General features: G+C 37.1%; 1 protein-coding gene across 1 annotated transcript; it reads left to right on the top strand.

The window, feature by feature from the left end:
• Positions 1-12,345: 12,345 nt before the first annotated feature.
• On the top strand, positions 12,346-16,577 carry LOC129872624 (agamous-like MADS-box protein AGL80). The gene is made up of 3 exons (XM_055947562.1): positions 12,346-13,272; positions 16,096-16,230; positions 16,503-16,577. The coding sequence occupies exons 1-3, from the start codon at positions 12,346-12,348 to the stop codon at positions 16,575-16,577; spliced, it is 1,137 nt and encodes a 378-aa protein (XP_055803537.1).
• Positions 16,578-16,822: the final 245 nt, after the last annotated feature.

Below are 16,822 nucleotides of genomic sequence, written 5' to 3'. Positions count from 1 at the left end.
AACTTTGCTGGTCTCCCATAAACCCGATGGGTATGTTCATGCACAAATAAGGAGTAACCACCTGCACAGACTCCCGTAAGCATGGCAGATGCAAGAATAATTGAAGGAGAAAAAGAATGGAAATGATTCCATTAATATCACCATTTCCCGGACTTGAATCGATCCATATCCAACTCTAACACCTCAACCCACAACTGAGAGTAGACGAAGACTTAATCGAAGGTTCATCAGGAAATCAAGAATTTAACCACATGCGAGCCAGACCACAGACTAAAACCGAGTAACTGTAGCTAATGATTTGACATGAGTGGGCTAGACAATGGACCTTAACCGAGTAACTTTAGCTAGAACTCCGACTTTAAGCGGGTAACTATAGCTAGATGCCTAAACGTAGGTAAACTAGACCACGGACTGGAATCGGTTAACTGTAGTTAAGCTGGACCACGTATTAGAACCGGGTATCTGTAGCTAAGAAACCAATCAAAAGCAAGCTGGACCACGGGCTGGAACTGGTTATCTATAGCTAAAGGATCAAACCCAATCAAAATCAATGTCCAACCGTGCGTGACAAGGAGTGCCACTAAACCAAATTCCATCAATATGTCATTCTAGCCCGGACTAAATATATCCCGAATCACCGAGAAAACTTCCAAAAATCATAGACCGAACAATATAGGGTCGATATGAGAGTAAGGCATTATGGAGATAAAATCACAAGCTGAGTTACTAGCTAGATAAGGCTCAGAGTATCAAACTAAGGTTTGCTATATCAGTCTACAGGGAGCTAATCATCCAAAAAAATGTTGGGAAAGCTATAAGGCCAATCGACACCCAAAATCTCGCAAGTCTAAGGCAACACCAGTCTAAGCCTAGATTAAGGACAAACATTCTTCCAAACATATAACCACAAGTACAGTATTCGCCACAAGGCATGGATGATTAACAATAATAGGAGTCATGCTTACACAGTCCAATAATTACCCAAAATAAGGCCCAGGACATGGATTCTAGGCAATTAGCATGCTCGACACCCAAAAATGTCCAAACTCATACAAATTAATGTATAATTGACTAAACATGCTCAGTCTTACGAGGGGAAAATCGTAGCCTACATGAAAGCTGACCACGCGTGTCCCAACTCACGAAATTAGAGCTTTTTCCTTCTGAGTGGTCTTTGAATGCTGCCACGTTATCAATAATAGTATCACAACATTAATATGATCGTTATGAAAATAAAATCATCGAATTCAGAGATGGACCAATTTTGGGGTCTAAAATAGGAAAAAGTGGGACCCGCATCCAGGATTCTAGAATTGATCCAAAAACTAGGTTCTAAACATCACCCCAAGCTCACAAATCATAATTACAACACAATTTGGGGTGAAAAACGATGCGAGATGGGCATGCAATCAAAACTCATAAAATTCGGCTAAAACACCAAAAATGGCAGCATCTTGATCACCTAATTTTGAAACAGCGAGACCCTTCCAACCTAAAATAATTACACCACGATGGTTAATGTGAAAAACCCTATATTCTAGCCTCAAAAATCACTCAAAACGGATTTAAATTGATTAAGTTACAACCTCCATAAAATCCACAAAACACAACTCCGAAAATCACTATAGCAGTGACTAAAAACAAATTCTTACCTCCAACAAAAATTCCCAATGCATTTCCGACTCACCATTAGTTTCCATACAAAATTCTCTTGAAATTCTCCCTTTGAATAGCTTAATTTGACCTCAAGATGATGAAGCAAACAATGTTTGAAGATTGAAGAGTGGTTGAAAATAGTGTTGGTGTTTCATTAAAAGACCAGGTCAATGGCTTCGCGAATGCGGCTATAGTGCTCTGCGAGCGTGGAGGCCAAGAAACTTGTCATTCACGAATGCGGCCATAGGCCTGTAACCGCAGAAGCCAATGACTCAAACCTCCGCAAACACGGAGACCAAATTCCTTAGGCCCGCAATCGCGGAGAGCAAATGGTGTTGCACCAGCTATCAACAAAAGATGAGTTTTTCACTAAGTTCAAACACTCTGATGGGGTACTCAAAATTCGTTCAAAACCCTTTGTACGCAAACGAGATATGCTACCCTACCAAATTTGGTATTTCAAACTCATTGACGTAGTCAAAATTTCCATACTAGGTCGTTACGACTGAAAGTAGGTCCAACACCTAAAGGCCATTTTGAGACAAATTCCATAATAGACCTCGAGATTAGATCGAAAGCCTCAAAAAGCAAACGAAGGGTCATTCTAGACCAAACTCGACATTCTAAAACTAATCACGCTGCTGGAATTTTTATCCGAGTGTGTTTTTCAAGAATGTTGATCAAAGTCAACTGCAGGCCAAATTCCAAAGGCAAAAGCACCAAATGGTAACTCACACCGATTGCCTCGGTACTCATGCTGACTATGCTACTAGCCTAATTTGGCTATTTCGAACTTGATGGAACCTTCAAAATTCTATTTTTAGGTTGTTTTCCTAAAGTTATGATCGAAGTCAACTTTTCAAGTTAAAAAGGCTCCATAACAGGGAAACGAGTCTAAAACCCAAACAAACGGCCAGGCGACCGAATAGTCAGTGCCAGCAAGTGATAAATGACTTGGGGTCGCTAAATCAATACTTGAAATAACAGAATGAATGCTTAAATTCAAAAATGACCTGAAGGGTCATTACAACCTGTACTACTAAAAGAACTTTAACCCGCAAAAATAAGAGTCAAAAAGTACCTGAAGGCTCAACTAAGACGGGGAAATATGCCCGCATCTCATGCTCAGTCTCCCAAGTAACCTTTTCGACTCGAAGATGCCTCCAATGGACCTTAACCATAAGAATGGCTCTGGAACGCAACTGTCTGACATCTTTTGCCAAAATAGCGACTTGCTCCTCGATGTAGCTCAAACAATCATCCAAGTCAACCACGTCATATCGGATTACATGGGACTCATTTAGAACACACCAACGCACCATCAAAATATGAAAAATTGGGTGAATAACTGAAAAAGCCAGGGGCAAGGCTAACTCATATGCAACCTTGCCAACTATCCCCAATATCTCAAAAGGACCAATATACCTGGGCCTAACCTTGACCCGCTTCCCAAACCTCATCTCGCCCTTCATGGGTGATACATAGAGGAATACTCTATCACCAACGAAAAATCTCAACGGCCGATGCCTACAATCCGTATAGCCCCAGTGTCTACTCGGAGCTGTCTTAAGCCTATATTGGATCACCCTCACATGATTTAAGGCCTCCTGCATCAAGTCTGTGCTGCACAGCCTGGGATCTGTAGACTCAAACCAACCATCTAAAAAGCGACAACCCTTACCATATAAGGCCCTTAATGGGGCCATTTAAATACTAAAATGGTAGCTGTTATTGTACAGAAACTTCGCCAAGGGAAAAATTGATCCCTTTGACCCCCAAAATCCATAACACAAGTACGCAACATATCCTCGAGAACCTGAATCATGTGCTCTGACTGGCCATCAGTCGGTGGGTGAAAAGTTATGCTAAGGTCAACACGGGTACCCAACTCCTTCTGTAAGGTCCTTTAAAATCTAGATATGAATTATGGGCCCCGATATGAGATGATGGACACAAGCACACCATAAAGGCGAACCACATCTCGAATGTAAGTACGGGATAATCTCTTTGCAATGTAGGAAGTATGAACGGAAAGAAAGTGTACTGACTTGTTCAATCGATCCACGATGACCCTAATTCTATCAAGACCATGTGAAGTATGAGGCAACCCTGCAATAAAATCTATGGTGATCCGCTCCCATTTCCACTCGAGAATGGGTAATCTTTGAAGGTGGCCACCATGCCTCAAATGCTCTCCCTTAACATGCTGACAACTCAAGCAACACAAAACGTAATCCACAATATCTCTCCTCATTCCACTCCTCTAGTAGTGCTGCCTCAAGTTACGATACATCTTACTTGTGTCTGAATGGATAGAATATCTAGAGTTATGGGCCTCGCTAAGGATCATCTGAATTAAACCCCCAACTCTCGAAATACAAAGTTGACCACAAAACCTCAAAACCCCATATGAATCTAAGGTAGCCAGGCCGGTATCACCTCCTAAAACCCAATCTCGAAGTGGAACTAAATCCTCATCCTCAAACTGACGGTTATGAATCCAGTCCAACACCGAGCTCCCACATAAGCTAATATACACTAAGAATCAAAAATATCAAGCCAAATTATCCGGTTAGCTAAGGATTGGATGTCCAAAGCTAAGGGTTTCTTCATAGATGAAAAGAAGGCTAGACTATGCATACTCACCTTCTTCCGACTCAAGCCATCCGCTACTACATTTGCCTTACCTGGATAGTAGAGAAAAGAGAGGTCATAGTCTTTCAGGAACTCAATCCAATGGCGCTGCCTTGAATTAAGATCCCTCTGGCTTATAATGTACTAAAGGCTCCTGTGATCAGTGTAAATCTTGCATCAAACTCCATACAGGTAGTACCTCAAAATCTTAAGCGTAAAAACTATCGCCACCAACTCTAAATCATGAGTGAGGTAGTTGCGCTTGTGCAGCTTAAGGTGCCTCGATGCATAAGCAATAACTCGTCCCTGCTGCATAAATACACAACCTAAACAACCGCCGGATGCATCACAGTAAATGGTGAATCCCTTACTTTCAACTGGAAGATTCACTATAGGAGCGGTGGTAGGCAACTCCTTGAGCTTCAGAAAGTTTATCTCATACTCCTCCGATAATATAAACTCGACATCCTGACGAGTCAATCGAGTCAGAGGTGCCACTATAGTAGAAAACCCCTTACCAAAATGCCTGTAGTACCCTGCTAATTCGATGAAACTATGAATCTCAGTCACTGAACATCTCTGCGCCAATCCATAGGACTCTACTAGATGTTAGCTCTGTACGACTAAGACTGGTGAAACTGGGGCTCTTATACCAACTTGTCATGACTCGATTTCTCAAGTCATGATAGCATCTACTATAACGCACCAGTAGGCAAGCTGATTCATATCCCAAAACTGTAAGTAATAGTATGTCAAGGTAGAAGACCAACATACCTTTCTAAAATAGTAATGAAAATAACAAGAGAATACATGAACGGCAGAAGTAGCTAAATATATACATAAATCAACATGAATCCCTCCCAGAACCTGAAATTCACCTGTACAGAGCTACTAGTAAAAAGAGTACAGGTCCCATAAGTGGACCATAGAACAAAGTTGTATCAAAAAGCAAAAGATAAGCAAAATGTATATACAGAATGAGATACCTGTAGCTGGCTCAAACTTAATACCGTAGCTAGTACTCAGACCTGCATCATGAAAATAGATGCAGAGTGTAGTATAAGTGCCAAAACAATAAGTACTCAGTAGGCATCATAGGCCTACTAAGCAAGATAAGCAAAAGTAAATTGAAATGCGAGTAAAATATCACAACCCAAGACAGAACAACAAATAAAAGTAGGTATGTACCCGAGCATACAAGCAAATAAAGAGAAAGAATCTAACTAACTCCGCCAGGCTCTTATAAACCCGAAAAATACGCTCGTGCACAAATAAGGAGTAACCACCTTTATAGACTCCCATAAGCCCAAAAAATAAATGAATAATTGAAGGAGAAAAAGAACAGAACTGAAGGATTCCATTAATATCACCATTTCCCATAATTGAACCGAACCATATCCAACTCTAACACCTCAACCTACAACTGAGAGAAGATGAAGACTTAACCGAAGGTTCATCAGGAAATTAACCATGTGCAAGCTAGACCATGGAATAAAATTGGGTAACTGTAGCTAATAAGTCGACATGAGTAGGCTAGACCATGGACTTTAACAAGGTAGTTGTAACCAAAGGTCGAGCACAGGTAAGCTAGACCACCGACTATAATTGGGTAACCATAGCTAGAAGTCTGAATGTAGGAATTTTATACCATAGACTGGAACTGGGTAACTATAGTTAAGCCTAAACACTAGTAAGCTGGACAACGGATCGGAACCGAGTATCTCTAGCTAAGGAACTGATCACAAGTAAGTTGGAACTGGGTATCTATAGCTAAAGGATCGAATCGAAGCAGAATCAATGTCCAATCATGCGTCATGGGGAGTGCCTACAAACCAAATGCCATCAATATGTTATTCCATCCCGAAATAAAGATATTCCAAATCATTAAAGAAACTTCTGATAATCAAGGACCGAATGATATAGGGTCAATAAGAGAGTAGGGTATTATGGAGGTAAAATTACAAGATAAGTTACTGCCTAGCTAAAGCTCAAACTATCAGGCTCAGGTCTACTATATCAGTCTACAGGGAGCTAATCATCCAAAACGACATCAGAAAAGCTCTAAGGCCCAACGGCATCCAAAATTGCACAAGTCTAAGGCAACAGTAGTCTAAGCCTAGATTAAGGCCAAACATGCTTCCAAACATATAACCACAGGCACAGTATTCACTACAAGGAATGGATGATCAATAATAACAGGAGTCATGCTTACACAGTCCAATAATTACCCAAAATAAGGCCTAGGACATGGATTTTAGAAAATTAACATGCTCGACAGCAAAACCCCTCCAAACTCATACAAATTAATGTACAATTGCCTAAACATGCTCAGTCTTGTGAGGGGAAAACCGTAGCCTATATGAAAGCCAACCACGCGGGGCTCTAACTCACAAAACTAGAGCTTTTCCCTTATGAGTGGCCTTTAAATGCTGCCACACTATCAATAACAGAATCACAATATTAATATGATCGTTATGACACTAAAATCATTGAATTCGGAGATGGGCCAATTTTGAGGTCTAAAACTGGAAAAGTGGGACCAGCATCAGAGATTTTGAAATTGACCCCAAAACTAGGTTCTAAACAACACCCCAAGCTCACAAATAAGAATTAAAACATAATTCGGGATGGAAAATGACGCGAGATGAGCATGCAACTATACTCACAAAATTCGACTAAAAGACCAAAACTGGCAGCAACTTGATCACCTAATTCCAAAAAAATGAGACCCTTCCACCCTGAACAAATTACACTACGATGATCCATGAGAAAACCCCCACAGTCTAGCCTCAAATATCACTCAAAATGAATTTAAATTGGTTATGTTACAATCTTCACAAAATCCACAAAATACAACTCTGAAAATCACTATAGCAGTGACTAAAAATGAATTCTTACCTCCAACAAAGATTCCCCATGCATTTCCGAGCTCACCATAGCTTCCTTACGAAATTTTATTGAAATTTTCTTTTTGAATCGCTTAATTTGGCCTCAAGATGATGAAGAAAACAATGTTTGAAGATTGAAGAATGGTTAAAAATAATGTTGGTCTTTCATTAAAAGACAAGGCCAATGGCCTTCGCGAGTACGATACAGTGCTCCATGAATGCGGAGGCCAAGAAACTTGTCCTTTGCGAACGTCGTCGTAGGCCCATGACTGCGGAGGCCAATGACTCAAGCCTCGATGAATTGCGGCCAAGTCTCCATGAGTGGGTAGACCAAATTCCTAGACCTCCATAAAGGTGGCCTTGGGCCTATGATCGCGCATAGCAAATGGTACTGCACCAAATATCAATAAAAGCTAAGTTTTACACCAAGTTCAAACACTCCGATGGGGTACTCAAAATTTATTCGAAACCTCATGCGCGCAAATGAGATATGCTACCCGACTAAATTCGGTGTTTCGGAGTCAATAACATAGTCAAAATTTCTATACGAGATCATTACATCTGAAAGTGGGTCCCACACTCAAAGGTCATTTTGAGCCAAATTCCATAACTAGCCTCGGGATTGGACTAGAAGCCTTACGAAGCAAACGAAGGGTCACTCTAGACCAAACTGATATTTCAAAACTAACTGTGCTGTCAGAATTTTTATTTGAGCGCGTTTTCCAAGAATATTGAGAAAAGTTAACTGTAGGCCAAATTTTAATGGCAAAAAGCCAAATGGTCCTAAACTCACACTGATTGTCTCAGTACTCGTGTTGACCATGCTACTAGCCTAATTTGGATATTTTGGAGTTGATGGAACCATCAAAATTCTATTTTGAGGTTCTTTTCTTGAAGTTATGACTGAAGTCAATTTTTCAAGTTGTACAAGCTTCAAAATAGGGAAATAGGCCTAAAACCCAAACCAACAACCAAGAAATCGAACAGTCAGTGCCAGCATGTCATAAATGACTTGGGGTCATTACTGAAATGCTCTAAATGATGGAATGAATATTTAAATTAAAAAATGACCTGGAGGGTCATTACAAATACTATGAGGGTTTAGGAAATAAGTAGTTTAAATCATTTTTTCAATAAACAAGTTCATAGAAAAATATCAATTACGCAATATTTTATAAAATACGTTAAATTTAAGGAAATTCTCAAGAAATACAATCATGAGGACTCAAATAATCCATAAATTAACATATCACAATTATGGGGCATATGAAAGAACAATTTCCATGCTTTAGTTTAGCCTTATATACCTTGTAGGCTTCTAATTCTTGAGAAAGATGAGATAATTGGAGGAAGAGATGGAAAAAATCTGTTTCTTGACCCTTAGAGGTGGATTTTCTTAAAAACCTATAGATTTCATGGGTAAAATATATTAATTAGTGTTAAGATGAAGAAATTATGGAATTCCATGGTCAAACCTTATATTGGATGATGGATGAACCTTGGAGGAAGTTAGTTTCTTGAGAACTTCTCTTTCTAGGGTAAGTATTTGAACTAGGAAGATAAATTACGTCTTCGGGGTTTTATTAAAAGAATTAAGGCGCGCAGGTGACCGAGAAATGGTTCGGGCGCGCGGCCAATGCCCGAATAGGTCACTAACCGCTACTTCATTGCGCTAGTGCACGGAAAATCCTTGGGCGCATGTTAAGACAATGCCTAGTAAAGTGGGCATAACATTTTACTCTAAACTCCAATTGATGCAAATTTTGTGGTGTTGGAAAGAATAATCACAGACCTTTAATTTGATAGTTCATGGACCACCTAACTCTTTGTATGCTGAGAGATATGGTCTTTTGAAGTTTATACAAGTAAAATCTTTTATCGAAACTCAATCAGTAATGAAGCTTTCAACTCGACTTTGTGCTAGAGGATCCTTATGACCTTAATTCATCTCCAAATCTATTCTCAAACTAAATAATTAACCTCCACAAATGCACACAACTATGAATCATTTGGTACAAATTGATACACATATGAAGGATGGCTCGGTCTTAGCTTAATTGTTTTGACTAGAATTGTAGTTCTGATGCGCGTGTCTTGTTTGGATGTTGGTGATGGCGTGCATTACATTCGTTGAGCATTCTGATATGTTGTGGTACGATCCCCATTCATACATTTTATTTTCACTACTATTTTTAAAAAAGCATAATTTTACACACTATTACTATTTTAAACTAATTTTACTCTTAAAACTAATTTTAACGAGAGTCGTACCTCCAGGATCACTCGATAAACCAATTTTTGAGATATATGAGGCGTCAAGGAAGTGCTCCTTTTCTACTTGAAATATTTGAGGCATCTGGGATATACTCAATCTTTTACTTGACTAGCCAAAGCATGGTTGCCCTTTCTTGCATTATTTGTGGCTACCCATTCCTCTGGTACCACGATGTAGAGAAATTGATATAAGACTTGGTTCGGGTTCAGATAGTGTATAAATACTTACCACATCCCCTATGGGGCCCTTTTAACCCTGTGTATCATTGTATCAGATGAGGGAGCTATATCTGTCCAACCTGGTAGGCCTAGGGCCGGGATGGGTCTAAACACTAGGGGTCAGGGGTTATATTTATTGTTTGTACCTTTCAAGTGTATGGACGTCTGGTTGGTTATTATTTGATTATAATTGTGAATATCTGGTGTAGCATTGGCATATTGTTAATCTCGTGGTTTATTCTTGACTTGTTATTGGTATTCCATGTTAGGTTGAGTCGGATTAGACTTTAGATTAGTATATGGTCTAGTGTTTATTATTAGAGATATGTCCCTGTTTAGTTGACTACTGTAGTACTTCCTTATTGCGAATAGGATGTTGGATTTGGGTCTTCAGGTACATTCTTTGACTAAGCATCCTTTCTCCTTATCCTACTTCTTCACACTTACTCCTTATTCTACTTCTTCACTCTTACTTCTGTTTTACTTACCTTATATATATATATATATATATATATATATATATATATATCTTGTTTACACTGCTTTATTTGTGGAGCTTAGTCGACCTAAGACTACTGAGTACCATTTGTTTGTTACTCATACTACACTTTTGTACCCTGCAGATCATAGTATGGGTTATCGCCGCTGATTTAGATTTCGTGCAGAGCAGCTTGGATTCAGAGATTTGGTGAGCTCCTAGCGTCCGAAGCTAGCTAGAGCCTAGTTCTTGAAACACATATTAGTAGAGGCTTTTAAACAGACAGTTTGATTTAACATATCTTTAAATCAAATATTTGTCTATTTCAATTTTGTTTAATAGGCATATTCTAGTTTACCTTTTGAATTTAATTATCTTCAATTGTTGTTTTGGATATCTTAGTGTCATTCGAGGCCATAAGGTTAGCTTGGGGTCACTTGTAGATCTAAGCACCATGTCACAACTAGAGGATAGTCCCAGGTTGTCACAAGATCATTGAGTTAAACCCAAGAGAAATTAATGTAATTTATTTGACAATTAGACCATATGATAGAGAGTTGGAAGGAGAATAGGGAAAGAGAATTTGGAGGCACATCACCTTGGTTTATGGAACATCTTACATCGAATAGTACCACGTCAATCTAGATCACTCTCGTATGACCCATCAAGAAGTATACTTTTAGTATAGAGGTCAAAGATTAGCTTGGGTGTGTAAGAAATAGGATCCGAGCGTCCCATAATCAAACACTACTTGGGTTGTCAAAAATGATCATAAGTGTCGGCATCATTTCAGGGTTGCTCATTAACATGGGCAAGTTTATTTTTGCTATGATCACTAAGAGGTCTGGTAGGTTAAAGGGTCCATTTCCTTTCCCCTGCTTGTCCAAAAGCTATGCCAAAATCAGAATGTCCACACAGTCTCACTGGTAAAAAAAATGACCCTTCTCGAATTTCCTGCGTAAGAAAAATATTTTTTTCATTTTCCCGCGTAAGAGAAATATATTTTTTCCAAGGTGGGGCACATCCCAGCAACTAGATAGACCAATTTTTAAACTCAAGCACTTATCGCTGGTATTTTTAATAACGACAGAATGGGTCATTACATTTAAACGGGTTAAACTAAATATGACATAGACTTAATAACGTTGTCGTTCTTTCTTCCTCTCTGGTTTAAACAGATTGACATTAGCTAAAAAGGATCAAAGAAACTTATATGTCAATCCTATTATTATTAAAAGTTATTTTATTTACCATAAAAAGAAAAAAATTCATTAGAGTAATAAATTTACATCTGCATTTGATAAAAATTTAGTAAGACATTTGAAACTAGTCTCCCTTCATCTTGAGTATTTTTCTTAAAATGAACAAAATTTTTCTTTTAAATCTCACACTATTGTAAACACATCATTTTGATGTGTGCAAATAGTTCAGATTGATTTGTCTCAAAACTAATTTAGAAAAATATATAATGTGAATCGAGTGACAGGTTGGTGAGTATCGGACATTAACAAAAATATTTAAGCAAGATTGAGTTTCAAATATATTTGAAAGCAATATAAATATTTTACTAAATATGGTTTATCCAAAATTAATAAAAATAATAATATGCTTCTACAAACGTTATAACATCTACAATCATACATAAATCGCCATTTGATATTTAAAAAGTATTTGTGTTTTTATAAAATTGACCATTAAACTGATTATTTTTGCTCATATTCAAATATTGTCAAAATTTATATTTCAAAATTCCTAGCCAATATTTAGAATGACCGTGTTTTAAAATATTTACTTTTGTTCATCCATCAATTAAAATATACTTTTCAAAAAAAAAAACTTGATGAAGGAAATAAGTAAATTATGACCATATTTTGTGAAGACTACTTAGATTAAACATCATTATTATTTTTCCTAATAAGTTGGTCAACATAAGATCGGAACCATAAAATACATATATTTCAAGATGATTTTATCTAGCTGTGTATCTAATATCCCCTCAGTTAGTATTTTTCCAAAATAGTTCTTGCTATCAAGAAAAATATGTCAAATTCAAACTATTCAATAATTTACAGAATGCAAATATTTTTATATAAATAGAAGTTCATCCTAGGCAAGAAAAAGCAAAACAACTACTACAACAACAAAGCTATTGGATACCACATATCCAAACAAACACATTTCTCCTCCCCTTTAATCATGCCAAGAAATAAAGTCAACTTCACTTTGATTGAAGATGAGAGTAAAAGAAAAGTCTCATATCAGAAAAGACAAAAAGGTCTCTTCAAAAAGTGTGAAGACCTCAAAAAACTTTGTGATGTTGAAGTGGCTGCTATCGTCTATGGTCCTTATAGAAATGAACCATACATATTTCCAAATAATGATGCTGCACTCACCACTTTTATAAAGTTTAAGGAGTTGCCGACATTGGAGAAATCCAAAAATATGGTGACAACACAAGAGTTCACTGAGCAAAGGATTAAGAAGTTGGAGGAACAACTACAAAAACTAAGAAAGGAAAATAGGGTCAAGAAAATGACAAATGAGATGTATGAGGTGTTAAGTGGAAAAAATATTTCTGCTGACATGCACCCTTATGATCAGAACGACTTGAGTCGCGTGATAAAAAAAAACCTCAAAGAGGTTCGTGAATTAATGAGGAAAAATGTTGATGGAGAGGGTTCTACATCGAATGACTCTCAACCCATTGTTGAATCAATGGTAACTAGTAGGACCAACTCTGGATGGCCAAGGGATCCTTCTCCTCTATTGTTTGCACAAATGTTTCCTCCAGTGGGTCCACAATTATTGTCTCCAATGCCTCAACAAATGGCTATTAGAGAAAATCCTGGAATGGCCCCTCTAACTCCGTCAACAATAGTGGATTCTATGATGCCTTCACCAATGATGTCTCCTTCAATGTATTCTCCAGTGTTTCATTCAACGACACAACAAATGGAACCTTCAACGGATATCCCTTCAATTGGTGTAGCAACGTCAATGAATAACCCTTCAGAAGATATCCCTCCAATTGGTGTATTAACGTCAATGAATAACAATCTGAATAACTTTGATGCCTTATCACCTAGTCCTACATTATCTGGGTTACTGAATTGGAATGATGATGTAATGACTTTATTGGATGACCCATTCTTTAAAAAATGCCAATGTACAAGATCCAAATCACACCATAACTTCTAAGGACCAATGTGTGTCTTGTCAATTAGTATTGTTTTCTATGTCCATGTTGTCCATTGAATTGTTTGTCTTTCAATATCTTGCATATCTAGAGTGTGTCATAGAACAGTCTGTATCACTTTTTCTTTGTCCTCATTTGAATGTCCTTCTGTCGTGTTTTATTATTTGTTTCAAACTGTTTTGTTTCATTCACTTATTAAATCTATGGGCAATTATTTTAATGTTTACTACCTATTGAAATATTTATTTTTGCTTTTACTACTATTGTTATTGAAATATTGTTGTTGTTAGTATGATTTTGAAAAATGATCTCTTACATTTCAAAATCTAACAAACCAATTTACATATTGGGTAAATTTTTGTTTTGAAACTTTCTGGTGGAAACAAGTAATGCATTTAAAATTAAAATTGAATCAAAGCACCAAAATATATTATCAAGAAGATTTATTTGATATTAACTTATTTTTTAAAAATACGGTAATAGGCAAAATATTTATTATTTTCTTGGCTTTTGTATGTTAAAAACTTCAATTGTTCTGTTTTAACTTAATTGTCTTGAAGTGAAGTTTCCACTCCAAAAACTTAAAATTCATAATTTATCATCATGTTTGTATTTTTCGTTTCATTTATCTCAATGTTTTGGTGAAGTCGAGAAATTCGTCCCATGTTTGAAGTTTATTGGACAAAATCAATTTACCCCTTTCATTAGTAATAGAAATTTATGCTTACTTCTTCATTGGAAGACATCGAAAACAGCCGTCCTACCTTTCAAGGTGGGGGTTAGGTCTGCGTACACTCTACCCTCCTCAGACCCCACATTGTGGAATTATACTGGATTTGTTGTTGTTGTTGTTCTTCATTGGAAGACACAAATATTCATATTAAGAACCCAAAAATTAAGGTGGGGGAGATGATAACATATTTATAAGTAAAATTTGAACTACAAAATTAATAATACTTAAAATTTAATAGTAAAACATAGATTTACAAATACCCTAAGGTTATCGAAGCATGTCTGTGAAGGTTATAAAATTGTTGATATATTATAATGTACCTACTGATGACCCAAAACATCAAAGGGCATCACAAAAATTTCGTTGCATCAAACTTTTGCATGGCCTTAAAGGCTGAGTCTTTCATTTTGTACCTCAATGTAACTTCAAAGAGAGAAAATTGATAACATAACTCTTTTACGATTTCAACAGAATAAATTAATTTCCAAAATTTTCTTATATTTTATTGTAAGATTTCTTACGTGTAAAATATAATAATATTTTAGGAGTTTTAACTTTACACTAATAAAAAAGTAATTGCCACAAAATTAATTGATCTGATCAAATAAATTCTTCTCTCCAATTTTTTATACTTTCTACACCACCTTTATTGAATTATTGATAAAGAAAACAAAAAATGTTTTTCCAAGAAACTTAGTTGATTCTCATCATTTTTATACATGATAATATATACATACTAACATGCAGTAATTAATATCCTAAAGTAGTCTAGTCTGAAAATATAATGTTGATAATTATGATCAATAGAAGAAAATGCATGTTCTGTTTATTTTTAGTTGATTTATTAATCTATTTTCATTAAATATAACATTTAATTAGCTTCTATAACGTACTATTTCTTTCAAAATCTCTCTAGGGTTGCAAGGAGAAGATCAAATTTTTATTTTTTTAATTTTAGGACTATACACCTTTCTTGTGATATCGCTAGTGAAATTTTAGGATTAGAGACTAGAATTAGGGAGTTCTAAAAAAATATATAGTCACACCGTTATTAAATCAAAATTAGAGTTTCGGTGTTTAACAATGCAATATATTTTAATGACCCCTCCAGGTCATTTTCTTCATTTTTTGATCATTTTGGTGTTTAGAGCTAGCAACCCAAGTCATTTATGACTTACTGGGAGTGAAAATTCGGTATCCAGAACTTTGTTTGGATTTCATGGCAGTTTATATGTTGTGAAGCTCTTAGAGTCTGAAAGGTTGACTTTGGAAAAAACTCTAAGAAGACGGCCTCAGAATGAAATTGTAACGGTTCCATCAACTCTAGAAAGGTCAATTTAGGATAGTTACATGGTCGGCTTGGATTTCAAGGCTTTCAATATGAGTTTGTGCCATTAGGCGTTTTCTCCCTTAAGCTTTGGCCAAAGTTTGATCGTGGTCAATATTTCTAGTAAACATGCTCGGATGAGAATTGCGGCACTCCGTATAGTTCCAAAATGGCAATTTGGTCTGGAACGACCTATCGTGTGGGTCTTAAGGTTTCTGGTCTCTTTTTGAGCCCCCTTATGGAATTTAGCTTAAAACTGTGCTTGGGCGTGGGAACCACTTTTTGTTCAAACAACCTCGGTTGGAAGTTTTGACATCTCTGTTGAGTCCAAAACATTGAATTTGGTGAGGTAGCATAGTTTATTTGTATGCACAGGATTCCGTACGAATCCTAAAAACCCCGCGGAAACTTTGGCACTGTCCAAAACAAACTAGTGCAGGGCCAAAATGGCCTTTGCATTCACCATCATAGAGGGTTCGCATTTGCGTAGTGTTGTCACCCATGCCTCCACGTTTGCAACACCTATGTCTGTGATCGCGAGGCCCTGGCATACAAGTCTCCGCAATTGTGAGGGAACCTCTGTATTCACGCGGGTCTGTTCTTATGTGGGCCTTGATCATGAGCCGTAGGCTTTGTGATGACAATGGGCAATTTTGACTAGTCTTTTAAATAAGACAAGTCATGTATCAGCCTGACCCCATTCATTCTTTTTGCAACTTCTTGAGCTTGGGAACTCCATTTGAGGCGATTTCAAGTGCTGGGTGTTCGTTTGATTTTGGCTATGCATTGGGGTTGTTGAAAAGTTTGAGAAAGCATCTTAGTGAGGTAAGCTCATTCCCTAAGGGCTGCCCATATCTATTTAGTATTCCTTAATGGTGGATTTTTATGCATGTTGTAATTTTAGGATATTCCGAGACCCAAATTGTGTTCCCTTTTGGGCACAAGTTCAGGGAGTTAAAATGAATCTTTTTATGGAGTCAATTTTGGGATTATCCATGCGGGTGTACCATAATCCCATTTTAGACTCAATTTTGGATCCATCTTCGATTATTGCAAATTTGGTTTCTACGCCTTCGTATTTGTGTTATGATTGATAGTTTGATAGCGTGGTGGTGACCGCAGGTGATTTAGAGGTGGAAAGCTTCAATATGGAGGATGCAGAGCATGCGTGATCGGCTTTGAGGTAGGGTACCGGCTTCCCTTTGACTGAGCTTTACTAGATAATGTTTATGTATGGATTACATGTGATATAGGTTGGTAATAGCCAAGTATTAAGTTTTCTTCCTTCTATCCTATTTTCTTGACTTTGGTTGAACCTTAAGCTAGCATAGTCTCATGAAATCCTTGGTTTATACTTGTGGCCTTGCGTGTGGCATGGTTTATTGAGATTATCCTTATTTTATGATTGAGATTGATG

The sequence above is a fragment of the Solanum dulcamara genome, chromosome 2 (assembly GCF_947179165.1).
Source record: "Solanum dulcamara chromosome 2, daSolDulc1.2, whole genome shotgun sequence".
NCBI classification, from domain to species: domain Eukaryota; kingdom Viridiplantae; phylum Streptophyta; class Magnoliopsida; order Solanales; family Solanaceae; genus Solanum; species Solanum dulcamara.
This window is presented reverse-complemented; position numbering and strand designations above follow the sequence as displayed.

What these genes read in the sequence shown, in the direction of transcription:
- LOC129872624 (XM_055947562.1), top strand. Translation starts at nt 12,346, where the DNA reads ATGCCAAGAAATAAAGTCAACTTCACTTTGATTGAAGATGAGAGTAAA. An exon ending in TACTGAATTGGAATGATGAT is followed by an intron (nt 13,273 to 16,095) that starts GTAATGACTTTA and finishes GTCATGTATCAG; the next exon opens with CCTGACCCCATTCATTCTTT. An exon ending in TGAGAAAGCATCTTAGTGAG is followed by an intron (nt 16,231 to 16,502) that starts GTAAGCTCATTC and finishes TATGATTGATAG; the next exon opens with TTTGATAGCGTGGTGGTGAC.